The sequence below is a fragment of the Colius striatus genome, chromosome 3, assembly GCF_028858725.1.
Source record: "Colius striatus isolate bColStr4 chromosome 3, bColStr4.1.hap1, whole genome shotgun sequence".
NCBI classification, from domain to species: Eukaryota; Metazoa; Chordata; class Aves; order Coliiformes; family Coliidae; genus Colius; species Colius striatus.
This window is the reverse complement of record NC_084761.1, coordinates 43,187,994-43,206,476: the sequence shown is the minus strand read 5'-3', so window position 1 is coordinate 43,206,476 and position 18,483 is coordinate 43,187,994. Positions and strand designations below refer to the sequence as shown.

The 18,483-nt window shown below is 40.8% G+C and overlaps 1 protein-coding gene across 2 annotated transcripts; it reads right to left on the bottom strand.

The window, feature by feature from the left end:
- Window positions 1-4,556: 4,556 nt before the first annotated feature.
- On the bottom strand, window positions 4,557-17,802 carry ETNPPL (ethanolamine-phosphate phospho-lyase). 2 transcript variants are annotated; one of them, XM_061993052.1, is made up of 13 exons: window positions 17,747-17,802; window positions 15,826-15,944; window positions 15,508-15,667; window positions 14,584-14,658; window positions 12,780-12,873; window positions 11,663-11,779; window positions 9,906-9,988; window positions 9,149-9,374; window positions 8,133-8,287; window positions 7,324-7,413; window positions 6,982-7,112; window positions 5,893-5,960; window positions 4,557-5,030 (listed from the first exon to the last, which is right to left on the bottom strand). In XM_061993052.1, exons 1-13 carry the CDS (start codon window positions 17,800-17,802, stop codon window positions 4,977-4,979), a joined length of 1,428 nt encoding a protein of 475 aa, XP_061849036.1. In that variant the 3' UTR covers window positions 4,557-4,976. The 2 variants fall into 2 exon arrangements, with proteins under 2 accessions (XP_061849036.1, XP_061849037.1); XM_061993053.1 differs by having other exon boundaries at window positions 4,557-5,027.
- Between the last annotated feature and the right edge of the window lie 681 nt (window positions 17,803-18,483).

Sequence of the window (18,483 nt, the reverse complement as noted above, 5' to 3'; positions counted from 1 at the left end):
TCCTTTTCCAGGCTTTCATGGGACCAAAGACTTCCTGCCTTGTTGGTTATTGAAGACTTTTAGCAACCTTCAGTTCCATGTCAATGCAGATTTCTTCATGTTCTTCCCCTTCTGCTTCCTTTAATTATTTTTTTTCCATATTGTTGTAAATGTACATTATTGTGATATTGGTGCAGTGTTTACCCTAACACACATGAATGGCCGTGAGTGGAGGTGGGAGAGACTGGAGGTTGTTTTGCTTAGTGCAGCTTGGTCTTGAGCTTTAAAGCTCAGTGAAGGCTTTAAAATTTTGTTGCTTTATGTCTAGCATCTTCATTTAGGCCAAAATGTGTTTCCTTCTGAAATACCAACACAAGGAGTCTTCTGTGTTGAATCCTCTCCCATTGCCTTTGTAAGATACCCTACAGCTCTGGAAATTGAAGCCTAAAGAGATGACATGACAAAAATCCAGTCACACCATGGAGTCAGTGGGAAATGCAAAAACATAACCTGTCTTTTCTAATTCAGCCTTTCTGCTGATCCACAGGAATCAACAAAATCAAATATTCCAGGTGGGAAAATACAAAAGCATATGGGTAGCAGAGATAGGGAAATCCTGTCACAGTCATTTGGCCTTGTCTTCTCTTGCATAATCCTTCTGCCATAGCTTGTCTGGCACCAGCACAGGCCAGGTCCCAGTTGAAAAACGACACTCCTAGAACACCCACTCAAGTCATCACTGGGAAACCTGGAAAATTAAAGTAACCTTTCTGCTGCTATGATCTTCTTTGCCCTGTTTGTGAGCATTAGTCACTTGGGTTTTTTCCGAAATAATTATATTAAACAGAGAAAAAAAACAACAAGGTAGATCACACATGCTTATATACCAGATTCTTATAGGTGTATACACAGTATTTAACCATATAGTATCATGAATACTCTATCATTAGCATCCCAGTTCCTTACTGTGTCTTCTCTAGTATATTACTGAATGCAGTGTATTTAATACTGTTTTTCACCTCAGCTTCTTGGAGCATCTGCAGCACTAGGAACTTACTATCCAAGAGATGAATGTACCAATTTTTGTGCCTCATTCTGCAAGGGACATTTAAACGGCCTTCTCCACTTAGAAATCTTTTTCTGATGGATATTTTTAACTTCTTTTTCTAGGATCTGTTTCAGCTGCTGCTGAAAGCTGTGGTTTTAGACGAAAGTGTTCAAGGCCCAGTCAGACATTTAACCCACATTAAAAATGAAATTTTGTATCTGCTATATGATGGGGCTTTGGTTTTTTGAAAAGCAGTTTGCAATATTGAACAGCACATTGCAATGACATAGGTGAAAGCAGCTTTTCAGGCTTGTCTCTTTGTCCCTTTCATTCACTTCCTGTTTTTTTTACCAGGTATCATCAGAGCTTGCTGCTTCTGTACATGTGTGGGGAGACTTTTCCCCTCTAGACTTTGGTGTATTGAGGCTGTCTGATAGTTTGTGGTCACCAAGCTTAATAGCTATGAAGATTACAAATGCATTATCTGATAATGCTGTGTTGTCTGTCCATATCTCTAAAAAGCAGCAGACCAAATATAATACTTGTGCATGACTCTTCTACTGTGTGTGTTCCCATTGCACTGTTTAATGGAGCTAAGGCTTTTTGTTCTTTTTCCACAGAGGTGGACATGAAGCATGGCAGTTTCCCTGGCAGTTCAGTGGTGTGTTGACACAACAGCTTTTGATCCTGATTCTTCTCTCCAGAACAGTGCTATCTAAAGCATAGCTTTTGGAGTCCACACAAGCTCAGTCCTGCTTGCTTTATGCAGAATTTATGTAGGTGGTTTCAGACTTAGTGTCACTATTTCATTAGCATTTGCAGCAGCATCGTCCTTTCTTTTTCCCTTGTTCTAATCAGTCTGTTTGCTTAAAAGTCTTAAATGGACAATATAAAAGTGTTTGAAGCAGTAGTAAAACATGAGAATGCAATAAAATTACCTTGATACAGCTTCCAGTAGGATGATGAGCTAGGCAAGATCAAAGTAACTACCTCGTGTGTGATGCCTGTCCGAGATGGAGTCCTGCCTTTCTTCTCTCACCTCACTGTCTCTTCCTCCTACTGCATAGCCTATGCAGACTCAGGTCCCTTCTATGAGCCTGTTCATTATCTTTCCAGAAATCATGGGAGAAAAAGCAAGGTCTTGGGTTTTTCCCAGCAAGTTTAGTGGAACTGATTTACAGAAGCATGCAATGAGAGTAAGGTGGAGCTTGAACCATAAGCTAAAAATAAGAATTGCACAGCCACGACAGGAGAGGTAGAAAGAAGAAAATGGGAAACAGAGAGTTGGAAAGAGGAAAAAAGCCTTGCTTGTTCAGTGGGAAAGGAATATAATTGATCAGTTCAGGTGACTGGGCCTGCTCTCTCTGTGTTTAGCTTTAATTATATCTGCTTCCATTTTCCCATCCTTTAGTCCTTCTAATTAGTAAGCCCTTCACAGTAGGGACTATGTATAATCTTCTGGGTGGGCTCTGAGATATTGTGAGAACATTAACAATCATACAATAATTCCAGTAGGTCTAGCTCAGCTGGTGGTAAGCATTGTATTGGTTTCTCCATTTAAATGACAGTGAGCTGTATCATAGAAGTGAGACCCTCTTGTTTAAAGAAAATAGAAGATTTAGTTGTTCTAGGTAATGTGCACCTTTTATAATGAGCAGAACCAACAGGTAGACTTGTGAAGCAGAAACTAGGTGGAAACCACCAGTAAATTGGAGAAATGGTTGTTCCATGTATTTCAAGGATGTGCAGAAGCAAGACACAGGTAGGGTAGAGGTAGAGGTACAGGCCCTTTGTGTTTATGAAGTTACAATCTCCACCTCTCCCTGGATTTAGGCTAATGGATTTTTTTTCCTAGTTCTTTGATATGCTTTCAAAACTTAAATATTTATGACCCGCCACAACAGTCAGTGGCATAAGAGAGAGTAGTGGTCTGTATGCCTTAAGCTTAATTGTTCCAATTGTTTCCAATTTTAAGCTTAATTGTTCCATTTTCTTACTGAGAAAGTGCATGCTCCTGCTGCTGCTGCTGCTCCTGCTCCAGACAGTGGATGAGGTGTAATGTAAGTAGCACTCCCTCTCCATGCAGGAAGTGACATAAACCATGTCTTTGGACACATACCAGATTAGGTTGACTTATGTTTTTGTGTAGTTTCATGTTGAAAAAGACCTGTGGTGATCTTCCTGGCACAGGGTTAGGAGGGGCTGAGTTGTGGCAGCTGAGGCAACCTCTGGTTTGGATGGTAAGAGCCGTTAGCAGCTGAGGGCCATGTAGGGCCTTGGGGAAACACAGTCTAGACAATTCTGCTTTGACATACAGGCAATGCCAAGCCAAAACTTATTTCCCTCATCACACAGGTGTTACTGAAGAATAAAATTTTTAAAAAATTCTTTGTGGAGAACATCATAATTACAAATAAAAGATTTATTATTATGGAAGAATTATTCAAGGGCCGTGAAACAGAAAACAAGCCAGCTTGAGGATGTTGGAAGACATCAGAAACATCAATATTAATACAGCAAATTGTGGAAAACATGGAATTAGTCAAGATGCCCAATTTTCGGTCATACTAGTAGGATCACTAGCAGCAGTTACAAAACAGCAGAACTTAAGGTATTAAAATTGAGGAGGAAATACATTGGTTTTTTTTTTTCTTTCTGAGGTACAAACCATTTGTGAAGCCCTCAGTGTCTTCCATAGCATTGAGTTGTGCGTGTATCAAAACAAAAAGAGGCAGGGCTTGTGTGCTCGCAATGAAATTTAACACTGACAAGGAGGCATGTCAGTCTGAAGTACCTGCAGCATAGGGAGGCAGTAGCTGCAAAGTGGTTGCACGCATGTTTCATGCAGTGGTCCTCTCATTTTAGTAATCTATTAAATCTTAGCACAGCCATTTGTGTGTCAGGATCTGAGGCAACTGGTATGTGACTCTTCACCCTCACTGACAAATAGTACGGCACTGCTATAACAGGATCAGGTAGTAATTCCCACAACTGACAAAACAACAAAAATCCATTGGAATGCAAGCTGGGCTATCCCTAGGAAACTCATTTTGAGAGACCCTCAGGTTAAACTCAATCAACCAGTGTGTCTGAAATGATATATACCCTACTTGCCTGGTTTTTTTTGACTCAGAGGGTTCAATATATAAACTTTGAGGGTAAAAACCATAAAATCTTACTCTATATAAATAGTAATCTATAAAAGTTGCTTTACCCATAGAAAATAAGGATCCAGAGTCTTCATTTTCTTTGAACATAAAGTGAGAACATTGTGTCTCTACACACACAGTGGTAGACTCTTGGTAGCCCAGCATTGTCATTAACAAAGCTACACCAATTTACATCAGCTGGGAATATGGTCCACAGGACCTAAGTTACACTAGAAGATAATAACGATTTCTCTCTCAAGCATTGTTTTGTGAATTCAGCCATTAAAACATGGGAAGTAATTAATATCTCAATATTAAATATTGAAATTGAAAATATTGTAAAAATAGCATCTTAAGCATATAATTTTCAGCTTCATACGATTGGCATCTGCTTGTATGGTGGCTAAGAAATTCAGATTCTGTGTAATTCAGGTAAATCCATAGATTTCACTGAATTTCTGTACTATGTCAAGCCTGCCATCAGCACTCAGGTATTTGTGTATCACACGTCCATTCTGTCACATCCAGATTTCAAGCCATGTGGTACAGTTCTCTTGTATCTGAAAAGATATTTTAAGCTCCTACTGAAGTGAATAGAAATTCAGCCAGTTTATTGAAGGTAGGACTAGGCTTCAAATAGATCCTAGGTCTTTAACTATCACACTCTTCATCTCAAAACCAAGCTGGACACAAATTCAAACTGAATGAGGAAACTTTCCTCCTTCATGCTCTTATTTTTTTACTTATCAGTGAGCATTTTTTAGAGTAACACCCATTTTCTCGTCAGCAGGCAGCTCCATTCATATGGCCAATGCTTTCATTTGCACCTTCTGGTTAAGAACTCCCTTCAGCTGCTGAAACAGAAATCAAATGTCAGTGAAGGCACAAGCATGTGTTCCAACAGGTACTCATTGGACATGGCTCCTATTTGGTAACTGTCTGACTCTCCTTTTAGTGACACAACATCTTGGCTTTGAAAGAAATTGAACTCTATGTGTGCAAATGTCTATAAGAGAAGGCTTGGACCCTAAATCTAGTATAATCTAGGCAGCCAATAACCCATAGAGTCTCTACCTCAACTACTACATCCCTAGACAGCCAAGCTTTTTTCTTCCCAGCATCTACAGAACCACAGGAAAACTCACCAATGAGTTTTCCCATAAGACAGTGGGTAACGTGTTTTTAATGGTGTGAGAAACTGTATATGATTTATCCAAAGTTTGAGGCTGCAACCTAAGAAGTTCTAATTTGGATGCATGTCAGCCATTCATACTCAAAGGGGTACAGTGGAAATGAAATCCTTGGAACTCTCTGAAAACTTGGACAGATTCCAGGCTGAAGGCAAGTTTAGAAAGCCAAATAACCATCAGTAGCACACAATACTCAGAACTACTAAAATTGTTGACTGCTGAGCTCATAACTTTGTACAGCCCAAAGTCTTGTTGGTCTTGTTTGCACACAAGACAGACAAGGCAAGAGGCTCGTCTATAGTATTTTTCTCGTGGTAGGTCTATATTACTTATTTCTTTTTAGATTCAGCCCAGTAACGCAATCCTCTCTGGTTTCTAGGAGCAGGTTATGTTCTGAGCTCAGTTTCAAGCTGCAAAACCACTCACATCACCTAAAATGAAGGCATGCTCTACCAAAGTAATTTATACTTGCTTTGCCAAACATCTATCTGAATAAAAGTTAAAAAAAAAAAAAATCAAAACATACTTTTCTTTTACACTGTGCATTTGTAGATGCATTATTTTCTGTCTTCATTCCAGTCGCCTCTTCTATTTCTAAAAAACAGTAATAAAATAATTAAATTTAAAAGAACCAGGAGTAAGTAAGCATCCAGTCAATTTAACAGTTGGCTGAGGTAAAAAATACTGAAACAGCTATTCCTCTGGGCATTTATCACACAGAAAAAGTGAAAAATGATGAAAACTTTCTAAAAACGTTTTTCTGAGGCAAGGTGACAAATGTATCAGGGCTCTATAGCTTTAGAGTATTTAGAGAAAAGAAGGAAATGCAGCATGGCAGTTCAGATAGACTTTTCATAGCTGCATTCTGCCTTTGTCCAGCAGATGAGTGCTAGTCTAAATCCAGTCATTATAATTTCAAGAGATGAGAATGTTCAATCTAGAATGGGTCTGGAGAGTCCTTATGCTAACAGGATACCTAACATTATTTTGTCCTGGATTGGTCCCCAGATAGAACATAAATAGAGCCTGAAAACCTTCAGATGAAATTTGAATGAGACAATCATGTTCCAGTATGCCAGTTACATAAAAAAAAAAAAGAGAAAACAAAAAAGCTAAGATGGAAAGTTTCACCAGTGTTTCAGCAATGCCTGTCAGGCCTGTGCTGAATGAATATTTGTTCTTGTTAACATATAGCACATGTGACAAGAAACTAGTAGTAACACTTAATGTAGGAGAGAAAAGATCAAGACCAGAGGTTGTGGAGTCTCCTTCTCTGGAGGTCTTCAAGACCCACCTGGGTATGTTCCTGTGTGACCTGATCTAGGTGGACCTGCTTTGGTGGGGGGGTTGGACTAGGTGATCTCTAAAGGTCCCTTCCAATCACTATCATTCAATGATTCTAGAATTTTGCCTAAAAATTTAGATGTACATTTGGGGCTTTTTATTTATTTTCAATAATTGGCATTTAGAACAGCAGTTTGGACAAGTAGTGAGAAATGTAATTGACTACTTTCTCTTGCAAATAATGGGCTAGATTATGGTGACTGGTGTTTCTAAGGGAGCATCTGGAAATGAACAAAGAAGAGTATTCCTCTGAGCATTAAAACATATATACCTGTGAGAAGTGCATCAATTGTCTCCACTACATGTTTTGCATTTTCCATTGTGAAACACATTGGTGGTTTAAATTTTAGTATATTTCTGTAAGGTCCATCTGCACTAAGAAGGATTTGATGCTCTTTCAGCCTGCAAAAAAGAAGAAACATCTGTGTTAGACATAGGTATAAAACTATCTAGTGTTCTGTCAGTTCCTTCAGGCTGAGATAGATTTTTAAACTTTTCTTTTTCTAATACTATATTGTCAAAAGGTACACAAATTTAAACTGAAATGAATGACTAATTCCTAGAGAATATTAGAAGAGTTGATAACTGCATATAGTCTTTAAGAACCATTTACTTATAAATAAGGTGAAGGGCTTCAGCTGTGGCTGGTGTTCGCTTTTGTTGATCTTTCACCAGGTCCACTCCAATAAACAATCCAACACCCCTGGAGTAGAGAAAAATAATACAGACAAATGAAATCCAGTGTCCATTTGCTGAAAATGCAAAACCTGTTTCTAACAAGTGCAGTTCCCTTCCCTGGGTTACAGGCTGGGAAGAAGCTGTAAAGAAGAGACTTTTTGCTCGTCTTTTGACACTGCCTACTTCAGATGATCAAGTGGAATAACAGATATTTCTGGAATGCTCTAAATTTAGCTGGCTCATTAAGGTGACATGGCCAGTTAAAAATGTTAGAATAATTTTCTGTCTCTCTTATCCTGGAAATCTCAAGGAAGCTGTGGAAGACAAATAGCCAAAACCAAGAACTAAAAAAACCCCACAACCTACTGACCCACCAAAAAACTCCTGAAGGCTGCTATCATGGTAGCAGTAAGAGATATTGGAAATCCAAACTATAATTTCTAAATGAAATGGACCAGAGATTTGAACAAGGTCTCCACCATGCCAACAGTGTGCTGACAACTAGGCTATTGCATGCAGATGGCACTTTCTCCCACTCTCTACCAGAGAATATATATCTAACTAACCAGATGGATCAAAAATATAAAAAAAAAAAAAAGCCTTACAATATCTGTTTCAAGTAGTTCATTTAAAAAAAAGAGTTATTTACATAATCATGACAAGTTTCTGTGTTCCCCCCATCCCAAACTTCTTGGGTTTTTAAGCAGCTATTTTTCTTCTCTAACATTACTGTAAGGCACTCACCTGATATCTCCCACTAAGGGATGTTTCTCTTTTTGCTCGGCCAGCAACTCCAGGAGATAATTTCCTACACGTGTAGCATTTCCTTGAAGATCTTCATTTTCTATTATGTCCAGAACAGCCAAACCAATGGCACAAGACACTGGGTTTCCTCCAAACTGACAGTAAAGATAAATGGGAAAACAAAACTCATCAGAAACATTCATCTGTGTCAATCCATGTAGTTTTCACTTGTCCTCTCCTGCTTGTCATATCATGAAGAAAGCTTGAAGAGGTGTGGATTTTGGGCTGTGCAGCACTGTCTCCTGCATTTTGGGCAGTGTAAGAGGCCCAAGGTAGGGGTTCTCACTTCCTCTGCTTCAGGTTTCAGTAATTTGAAGATTTCACAGCTGAAGTGTTCAAGCTGCTGTCATGGTTCGCTGACTGCATGTGCAGGTAAAATGCGTCTGTGAAGAGCAGCGGGTGATAGGTTGGATATTTCTTGAATTGGAGAGTATAAACTCCAGTGAAAGCAGGGGGATTCATGGAAGAGTTGGGAAGAAGGCTCGATCATAGGAGCAGAAAAAAGACTCAGTAAACAAGAAGAAAGCTGCTCCTCTGTGGCATGCAGGCAGACCAGATGTTTCCTGGTGAAGGATCCTTGTTTTGTTAGGCAACAACTGAACAGCAAGGTCTGTCAGGGCATGAGCCCCACCAGCACAGAACCTATCTTAAAAAATGAAATGTTACACTGTCAATACTTCAGCGAGTGAAGAGAGAGAAGTGAGGAAGAATTTATCTGCATGGATGTGAGGTGAGATGCACAACTTGACTGAGAGCTACTGCTGGTCCATAGTGCTACCAGGTAGCATTTTTTAAAGCCTCTCTACTTGCTTTTAGGTATTAGACTGTGGTTGACTCAAGGTCTTAGTAATGTGATGGAGTGATAGATACAGGTGTTGGCTGGATCAACTGAGCAACTTCTAACTGCTAAATGCAGATCAAAAGAAAAAAAGGCAAACCTTCACCTACGAACTTACTGTATTGAAATACTCCAGTCCAGAGGCACCAAAACTTTCAGCGATTTCCCTTGTTGTGACCACACAAGACATAGGGTGGCCATTGCCAATGGGCTTTCCCATGGTGACAATATCAGGCACGAAGTCTTTGCCTTGCAACTGGAATGCCCAAAAATGCGTTCCAACTCTCCCAAAGCCAACCTGGACCTCGTCAGCTATGAACACTCCACCTGCTTCATGCACGTACCTGGAAACAAATAGAATAGCTTGAATAACTAGTGCCGCAGTACTCATCTTAGGTAGACATGCTAGGACAAGGGAGTTTGTATTACAGAAGTTCTTCAGTGTGAGACTAAGTCAGGAAAAATGAACTAACATGGCTGCTGAAATACAGCTATAGCTATTTCAATTAATACAATTTTTAGTTTGCTAAATGGTAAGAAAAATAAATCTGGTATTTTCATTCTAAGTAGGGGTACTGTAACGGTACTGCAGGGTTGTATCTGTGATGGTTCACCTTCATCTTTCATCAAACTTATGACCTGAGGATTAAGATAGAAAAGGAAAGACAATTATCCAACTAAAAATAACTAGTCAAGTGTTGTTCCATAAAAAAATAAAAGTGGAATCACACTCTTCAAAAAGAGAAAGAGAAAGGAATCTCAGAGAGTCAAGAACAAGAAAGGGTAATAGCTGAACTGATTGGATAAGCCCACAGTGAAAAATCTGTTTCTTTGGTTAGTTTCCCAGCTATACCCTTTTGAAATGATGTACATACTCTGCCACTTTCTGGAAATAGCCCACAGGTGGAATAACTTGGCCTCCACAGCTCTGCATGGATTCGGCTATGAAGGCAGCAATCTACAAGAAACAAACTCAGGTGAGAGCAGTGTTCACCCACTTGGTCTTTGCACAAACATCTAACAGTCTAGAAAGAAATGTTTAAATGTGTGCCTTAATTTAATCACACAACTGACAACTGAAGGCTCTTGAGAACAGTTATGACTATTTATTCATTTTGTAATCTGGGGTGCCCAAATTTACAGTAGCCAGGGCCACCTTTGCAACCTGATGGGAATACAAGGAGCTTCGTTAAGCCCAATCCTACAGTGTACACTGGATCAGGCTCCTAGGAGCTCTGTAAATGTATTTACAAATTTCAGTTTACAGGAGACACACAACAATGCCACTTTCCCCAAGCAAGGTTAAGAAAACTTGCTTAATACCAAGGCTCTCCAGTAGTGGCTACATGTTATGAGCAACATTTTTTATTCAGTCTTGAACACCAGGTAGAGGCAGGTAGAAGCTGAGCTGTAAGATCACCTGAGGCTACACTTTGGGCACCCCCGCCTAAAGCAAATAACTACCACAAGTAAGATGTCAGCATGAGGCACTTGACAAAAGAGAGAAAAATTCTATAAGTGAAATAATTCCAGTTGCTAGGAATGAAAAAGAAAGTTATTTCAAGTCAGGAAGGGTAAGAGCAGCGGACCAGATACACTTGAACATCGAAATTTGTTTCTTGTCAATAGCAGAAGTCTACACAGGAGAGATACGGTATTACCCCAAAGTCTCAGCATAAGTCTGCTATTTAAGGGATTCCATCCCCACACCATTTGTGAACCCCTCCCTGAGGATCAAGAGGTCTCTCTGGGCTGGTGCAGTCTTCCTGGAAACAAGGCCGAGCAGTAACGTGTAAAGAACCATACACTATATTTGAAGAGGTATGCTATAGCCAAAGAGTACGAAGCTTCCCATAGCATCTGAGGCTTAGCCTTTAGCATAACTTGTCCTGCCACAGGTCTATGTCACCAAACCTAAGAAATATGTAAAAGAAAGGAAACAAGGGAAGAAAAACATGAAACTATCCGTTAGTAGAGAATAAAAAAACAGTTGATGAAGAAACTAAAAGAAGAGTGATGTAAAGTCCATTGGACTGGAAGGGAATATGTTGTTCCAAACTCCACTGAAGTCTTCTGTGACCTCAGTAGGCTTTGGATCAAGGCTTACACGTCTCAAAACACTAATGCCATCATACAAAACATAAACACGCATGTTAGGTAAACCTGTTCAGAAATTGTCTGGTTTTATCAAGGTCATTAGATGACTCCAAAGTTATCTTAAGCTACAAGACTCAGGAACGTAGTATCAAGATTTTATCTACCGTATTTTCTCCACATCCTGGAGAGTTTTACATATCCTTGTTAGAATTTGTGATGCATTTTCTTTGTTGGCCTCAAAGTTTGCCCTAAGATATTCACAATTTACTGATTCAAAGCATTAAATAGGAAAATTGCTTTGGTTGTATCTGCTTATTTACAACTGTGCTACCAATTGTTTCATTGATGCCTAGAAAAATTATAAGATCTCCAGGTAGAAAAGTGGCTCATTTTGAACACAGAATACACCATAGAAAAAGAAAAGGCAGGGGAAAGCGAGGGAAACTGAATAAAGAAACATGTCCTTAGTAGTCTGTTCCCATGCCACACTTAATAGGTGAAGCCTCAGCACTTCTTGAGCACCACATGTACTCACCTTGCGTCCATTCTGCTGTGTGTCTTCAATAATCTTTTTCACCTCTTCAGCATAAGCACTTGCTGGATCTGGGTGGTCTTCCCTATACTTCCCTCTGTAGATATCTGGAGAAGGAGCCTGAAAAGATCAATTTTTATTTTCTTTTAAAGCTCATTCTTCTATGAAACATTGCTCTGTGTTTTTGTCTTTCCACATAGATAGATAATAAAAGTTACAACCCGAAACAGCCTGGATTTCTATGTGGAGTTGCAAAAATGCTTACATAATCTTAAACTCAATCCAGCCCTGTGATGTGTTCAATATTATTGGACCCAATTGTTGAAAGAGCTATCATCTACCTCATCCTCCTTTCAAGATTGTCCCTTCTCTCCCCTAAGACACAATATTGAATCCTCATCATTCATCTTATTTCAGATTCTTGCAGAAAAACACATTTCTGCAACTGGAGAAGGGGGTTTTCCTGTCTGTCACTTCTCTTCCAGCGTCCTAGTCATGGTATGATTCAATATTACCTTCAAGCCTCTACAGACGGCACTGGGAGATGTTCAGTAAATAAGAGAAAGGAATTGCTGTAAGAAGGTGAATACTACTTTGGCAGTGTGCTTAACACAAGGAGGTTTAGGTAGGAAAGACCTTCTTGGTGTACACCTGCGGGTTGAAAATTTTTATCTTTATAAGATATACAAGTTCAGACTGAAATTGAAACAGTATCCAGCTCAGTTTGGTACCCATGAGCTCTACACACAGTTCTGTGTGAGCTTGTGGGGTCTACCTTTCCAGATATTGGAATTAGACTTGACAGTCCTGCACATCTTTAGCCAAACCAACACAACAGATATTGGCTAATTTCTTCAAACTGTGTAACCATACAGTGCAGTGACTCACAAAACTTGTAGCACTGTGAAGGAAATCAGCTTCATAGCTGAATGACCTTGTATAAACCCAAAATCCAAAAGCAAATAATTCTGTTGTATTAAAACCACTGACAAATAGATAAGTATATGTACTCCAGTATCAGCAAAACAGAACGAAAGTATATTTACAGCACAAGTGGGTAATTCAATATGCTACATAACAGGCACAAAAAAAATGACAAAAAGCATAAAATCACACTTACCACATGCACAAACTCCTTCTTGCTGTCCTTTCCCAGCTGATTAAATTTATAGGGACTGATGTCAATCAGAGATGTAACATGGCCATGGTAAGCACTGCATGAATGTTAAATATCAAAGTCACTTTTTACCAATGTATAGAAGAGCTAAATTTACAACTGTGTCCATAAATAATAAGCAACTGTATCTACAAAGCAGTAGCACTTTTGTGAAGGAATCTTGATTTCATTTACTGTCTTTCTCTCAAAAAACAATATGAAATTGCAACAGACTTTAATTCACTTGGAAGACTGGAACCAGGAGGGTTTTACTCTTGCATAAAATCAGCATGGAGACAATCCAAGACGATGTTCCTTGGCCTGCACCGTTTCTAAAGCTGCTGCCCTAGCAGTCCTACCTAGAAGTAGAAAGGTGGGTCCATCTCTCTCATTTCCAACCAGTGGGCCCCACTCTTGCCACTCTTGGCCAACTAGACTCCGGCACCCTTGAAAAGACTCTCAAGAGTGTGCATTGCATTGGAAGGTGGGTAGAACACAGATACCTGCCCTGAAGGCTCTACGGGCTAGACTGTTTGGCAGAAATCGCTTTCAGGATAAGGATGAATATCATTTGAATATAAAAGCTTTATATTGTAGAATCGCAACTGAGGCAAACTTGATTTAGAAATGAGGAAACAAAGCCTTTTGAACCCAAAGCATGTCACTGCTTCATTCAGGGAGTAAATACGTCATTCAGTCATGAACCAGATCAAAGACATGTCCCAATCTCATAGCAGCACACATGTAGGATATAGAGAATGTTTCTGAAGTCATTTGTCTTCTTTACACTTTTCTATTAGCCAGTCAACATAATTTGACAATAGACACAAAAGACAGAAAGCCCGCCATGACTGGGGTGGTAGCTGTGGCAAATGCCTCCAGACACTTGAGACCTAAGCAAAGAAATACTCTGTGTGTTTAGGAAGACAAGATATTGCAGTGAAACAGTGCCAGAGCCAGCTTCATCCTCAGCCTCTCCTGTTGGAAGGTACTCTCAGTGGCTCCACATCTTGACCATATGAGTAAAAGAGGGCTAAGTGGGGTCTGAACACACCTGAGTCAAAAAAGTTTTGTGCTGTTCAGAGAGAGACGTGTGCTCTTGCAGTTGTTCTGAATGGACTTTCTAATCACAACCCAAGAAGAAGATCCAGCTCTACAGCAGTGTAATCAACCTTACGTCTGCATCTAGGATAGGGAAATCCGGGGATGTGCTTGGCCACCTTCCTTGGTGCTGACAGCCCCCCTTGTGCCACCTGACTTTGGACCTGCTCGGTTTTGTGTGCATACTTGTGTTCACTGAAGGAGAGCTTAGCATCACTGTATCACTACTGTAGCACTGTTGCAGAGCTACAGGATCTTTCTTCTGGACCACTAAATATTTATTTGTAAAAAAAAGAAGCATCTCCAGCAGAGCATGACAAACAGAAAGCCCGTATCTAGATCAGCCCAGTAGCCAGACCACTCACTGATGCTGAAAAACAATATTCTCTGGTCTGAATTGCTTTGAGAGTCTCTCCGGGAAGTACTCTCTAATAGGTGCTTGACTCCTGAGGTGACTGACAAGCTCTTTTTTTTCAGAGACCTTCCAAACCTATGTTTATCCAAAATGTGGCAGAGGGATTTCCTGACCTGTTCTAGTATGAAAGCAACAAAGCTTTTCTTTCAGCAGGCAGTGGAGTACAAACAGCAGAGGATTGCTGTAAAGCTGCTTCTGAAGTAATGGCAGGAGTTGCTGGCTGCATTCATAGAAGTTACTCTATGTACTTACTTTTCAAGTGTGATTACATCTTGGTGCCCACGGTACTGCCGAGCCAGTCGCAAAGCAAGATCATTTGCTTCAGATCTGCAGAATAACAGACATAGTCGCAAAATAGTGAGGAAGTGCTTCCAGTCAAAATGGTGTTCTGACATAGAAGAGGAGGCATGGGGCCAACAGATATAAGAATTCAACACAGCAGGCTCTGTTACTATACAGATTACAATGCTAAGGTTAAGACTACAAATATCATGTAAGAGGGCAAAGAAAAAACAGCTCTTTGTACAAACAACAAACAAAGAGGTGCTGTCCTTCCTTCCCCCAGTTTGCTGGTAGACATTTACCTCTACTTGGTACAAAAGAGATCGTTTTGCAGCTAAGAGTGCAATGCAGTCACGAACTTTCAAAAGGCAACAGCACATCAGCCCTGTCTCCCACTCCCATCGTGGCTCAAACCGCCCCAGCTCTTGCATCACTAGGCAGCAGAGAAGGCAAATCTGCTCCCCAGACAAAGACTCAAACTTCCAGCCTGGCCTATAGCAGCCCCTTTGCTCACAGGTCCCTGAAGGTTGTATGTTCTGGCTACCTAAGTGGTCACAGACTACATAGGCTGGCTAAAGAAGACTATTTGTTTCCAAGGCAATTTACAGATAGCATTCACCAGTTTGCACATTACATTCATGAATTTGTAATCTAATTTGTTTATTTTGCCTTTTACTCTCTTTTTTCTGGTATTTGGCAGACCAGTTTCATGTTTTGCCTCTCCTGCACTGAGCCCTCCCTTTAAACATAACAACTGCAAATAGGAAGGACTCTTCAATCAGTACTGGAAATACTTTTGTTCTACTTTGTAAGATTTTTATCAAGTTGCTCTGAGCATCAATCACAAACAGGAGGAAAATAGTCATAAATGGAAAAAAAAATATTCAGACATACCCAGAGTTAACAAAATAGCAAACAGAGAGTTTCTCAGGCAGGGTGGCTGTAAGACGCTGCGCGTATTGAACAAGGTTGTCATGCAGGAACCGGGAATTTGTGTTGAGCAGTTCCATCTGTTTTGTTGCAGCCTTTATCACGTATGGATGACTGTGGCCAACTAAAGAAGAAAATAGGTATTACTAGCAAGCAGTCCATTATTGAACCACATGAAGCGATTCGGAAAAGCACTGTGACCATCATCATTTGGAAGAAGTGTGTTCTGATCCCTACTAAAAATGAAAGAATAGCAGCAGTCTTATGAGTTAAACTGCTTACCATGTGCAACATTGTTGATACAGTCTAAGTATTTTTCTCCTTTCTCATCAAACATATATTGGCCCCGAGCACGCACTATCTTCAGAGGGTCCTTGGCAAAGAAAACTTTGCAGGAAGGTCTGAAAAAAAAGATCAAGTAATATCATTTTAGTTTTCTCAGTTGTGCCCGTTTCTTTCAGTGTTGAGAGGGCTGCTATTATGCAGCTCTGGAGACAGCTACATCTCTCTGTAAATTGCTTGTGAGTGGTTTAAACAGTAATCAAGTATTGCTGAAATATCACTATCAATTTGCTGAAATTAAAAACAGCTCCCGTGCAACTTCTCAGGCACAATGGGAAAAGAAGTAAGTCTTTAACAGTGTGTTTTCAAAGCATGACTCTGTCTGCAAATTTTCACAGAAGCATAGTGACTACAAGTTGTTCCACGTCCTTATATGTCCCCCTGTGTTTCTAGGCTCTAGCTCTGTTTGTTTACATGCCTTACAAACATGTATGGCCAATAAACTCCCTGGGAATAAAACTAAGCATTGTTGTATACTACAGCCAAAAATACATGATGCAATGAATGACTGTACCATATAGAGGTCACATTCAAGAACAAAACACTAATGCATTGCAGGCTTTATTTTCAGAAGTGCAGAGCAGGTCCTAAAAATCTCACTATCTCATCCTATCTGCTCTGGATAAAATCTTTAAAAGCAGCCTTTTTCAAGGGTCTAAATCACATTGATTCCTAGCAAAACTCAAGCTACTTGTAAAATTATTCAAAGTACTCTTTAAACACTTTTTTCCCCCATCTTGGAGAGCATGCCAGCTATGTAATTATGTTGAATTACATTACTGAGCAGAAGTCTCCTGAACATCTAGTAATGTTTGTATGGTCTTGGATAACCACAGTTGTTTCCAGGTAACTCAGAGAATTATTTCCAGATATATTGAGATTATGACCTTGTAAAGCCTAAATGTGATTCTTAGAAAGTAAAGTCATTTACTTTCTTTCTTACAGGTTCTAGTCCTGTAACACAGATATTTTCTGACATCTTTGGCAATTGCTCTGGTACAATTTAAATGCAGTGCACATCATCATCACTGGTCAATTCTTGACTACAGTTTTTAATTCTGTACTGCATCAGTCTGTTCTGTGAAAGTTTCTTTTTGATCACCCGGCACAGCCCAGTCCTATAAACAATCAAGAGCCTGCGTACAAGGAGTTGACCCCTAAAGAGAGGCTGACATGCATGCTTTATGAGGCCATGACTTCTGTGAATCTTTAGGGAGCTTTTCTATATATATCACACATTTAAGATTCAATCAACAAATAGTTGATGCTGGTTTTAACAATCTGGATTAATTTTTTAACTTTTTGACACCTTTGAAGAAAGCAAGTTGGAAGTTCTAGAGGAACCAATACTACAATACAGTGGGATCAGGTACCTCGATGGCCAGGACTACTGCTCAAGTCACAATAACCAGCAGTCCTTCTGCGTTTCCCCGAGTCAGAATCAGTTTAAGACATGTCCTCAGATTCATTTAACAGACATGTCTAATTTTTGGGAGCATGCAGTTCATTCACAAAAAACCCAAAAAAACCAAACTGTGCACAGTCGCATTTTAGACAGACACTCAGGTACCACATTCTGGTTGCCAGCTTCGATCTGTTAAAAAAGCAACGTATTGTCTTAAAGTATATTAATGATTTCACTCTTTCGTCCGCCTAGGGAATTTAGAAGGGCTCAATGATCTGGCAAACTAAAGGGCCGACGGGTCGTGTTCCCCCACCACCCCCGGGGGGCTCGCCCCGGGGCCGGAGGGGCTGCCAAGCGCTGCAAGTCCCCGGGGCAGGGCGCGGCGGGGCCGGTGCAGCCGCCGGAGACCTTTTTCCTCCTCCCTTGCTATGCTCCCGGCACCGCCGCTGCCCCTACCCTATGTGCTTCCTCCGCAGGGCGAGGGTCTCCGTTTTGCTGTAACGCTCCTCCATCCCGCTCGACGGCTCGGCACGGCACGGCACGGCTCCGCACGGCACGGCACACTCACGGCCTCCCCGCCTCTTATGCCGACGCAGGCCCCCTCCAAACCCCTCCTCTCCGCCTGTCCGCCTCCCTCCCGCCTTTCCCGGCGGGACGGGACGGGACGGGACGGACGCCCTCCAGGCTCCCGCCCCCGCCCAGGGTTGTCCTTGTGAGAGAGCCAGCCATGTGTACCGTTTCACTGCGGCTGAGCTGCGGGTTGCCCCCGCACCTTCGAGTTTTCTGAGCGACGTAAAACGACACGAACTTGCTAAGCAAGCGACTTGTGCGGAGGGAAGGTAGGCTGTGCCAGCGTGCCCTGCCTGCGGCTGTTAGCCTCGTCTCCCTCATGCTGTCTGGACAAAGCGCTTCTGCTGAAGGCATCCTCTTGGAGGGCACTGAGGGGTTGATTGAATAAAAAATTAGAATCATCATTCAGGTCCTTCACAGCTCATTATCTCTCAGAACCTGTTCCAAAGAGTAGGCTGACATATATACTTTTATATGTCCGTCAAAGCCATCATCTGCATTTCTTGTAAAGTGGGGCAAATTAGCAAGAGCTGTGGTTTGCTATGGTTTTATGCATGTTAAGTAGAAAAGAACTCTAGTGCTGGTGCTCTGATGCATCAGTACACCCTTATCAGTCTAGGCAA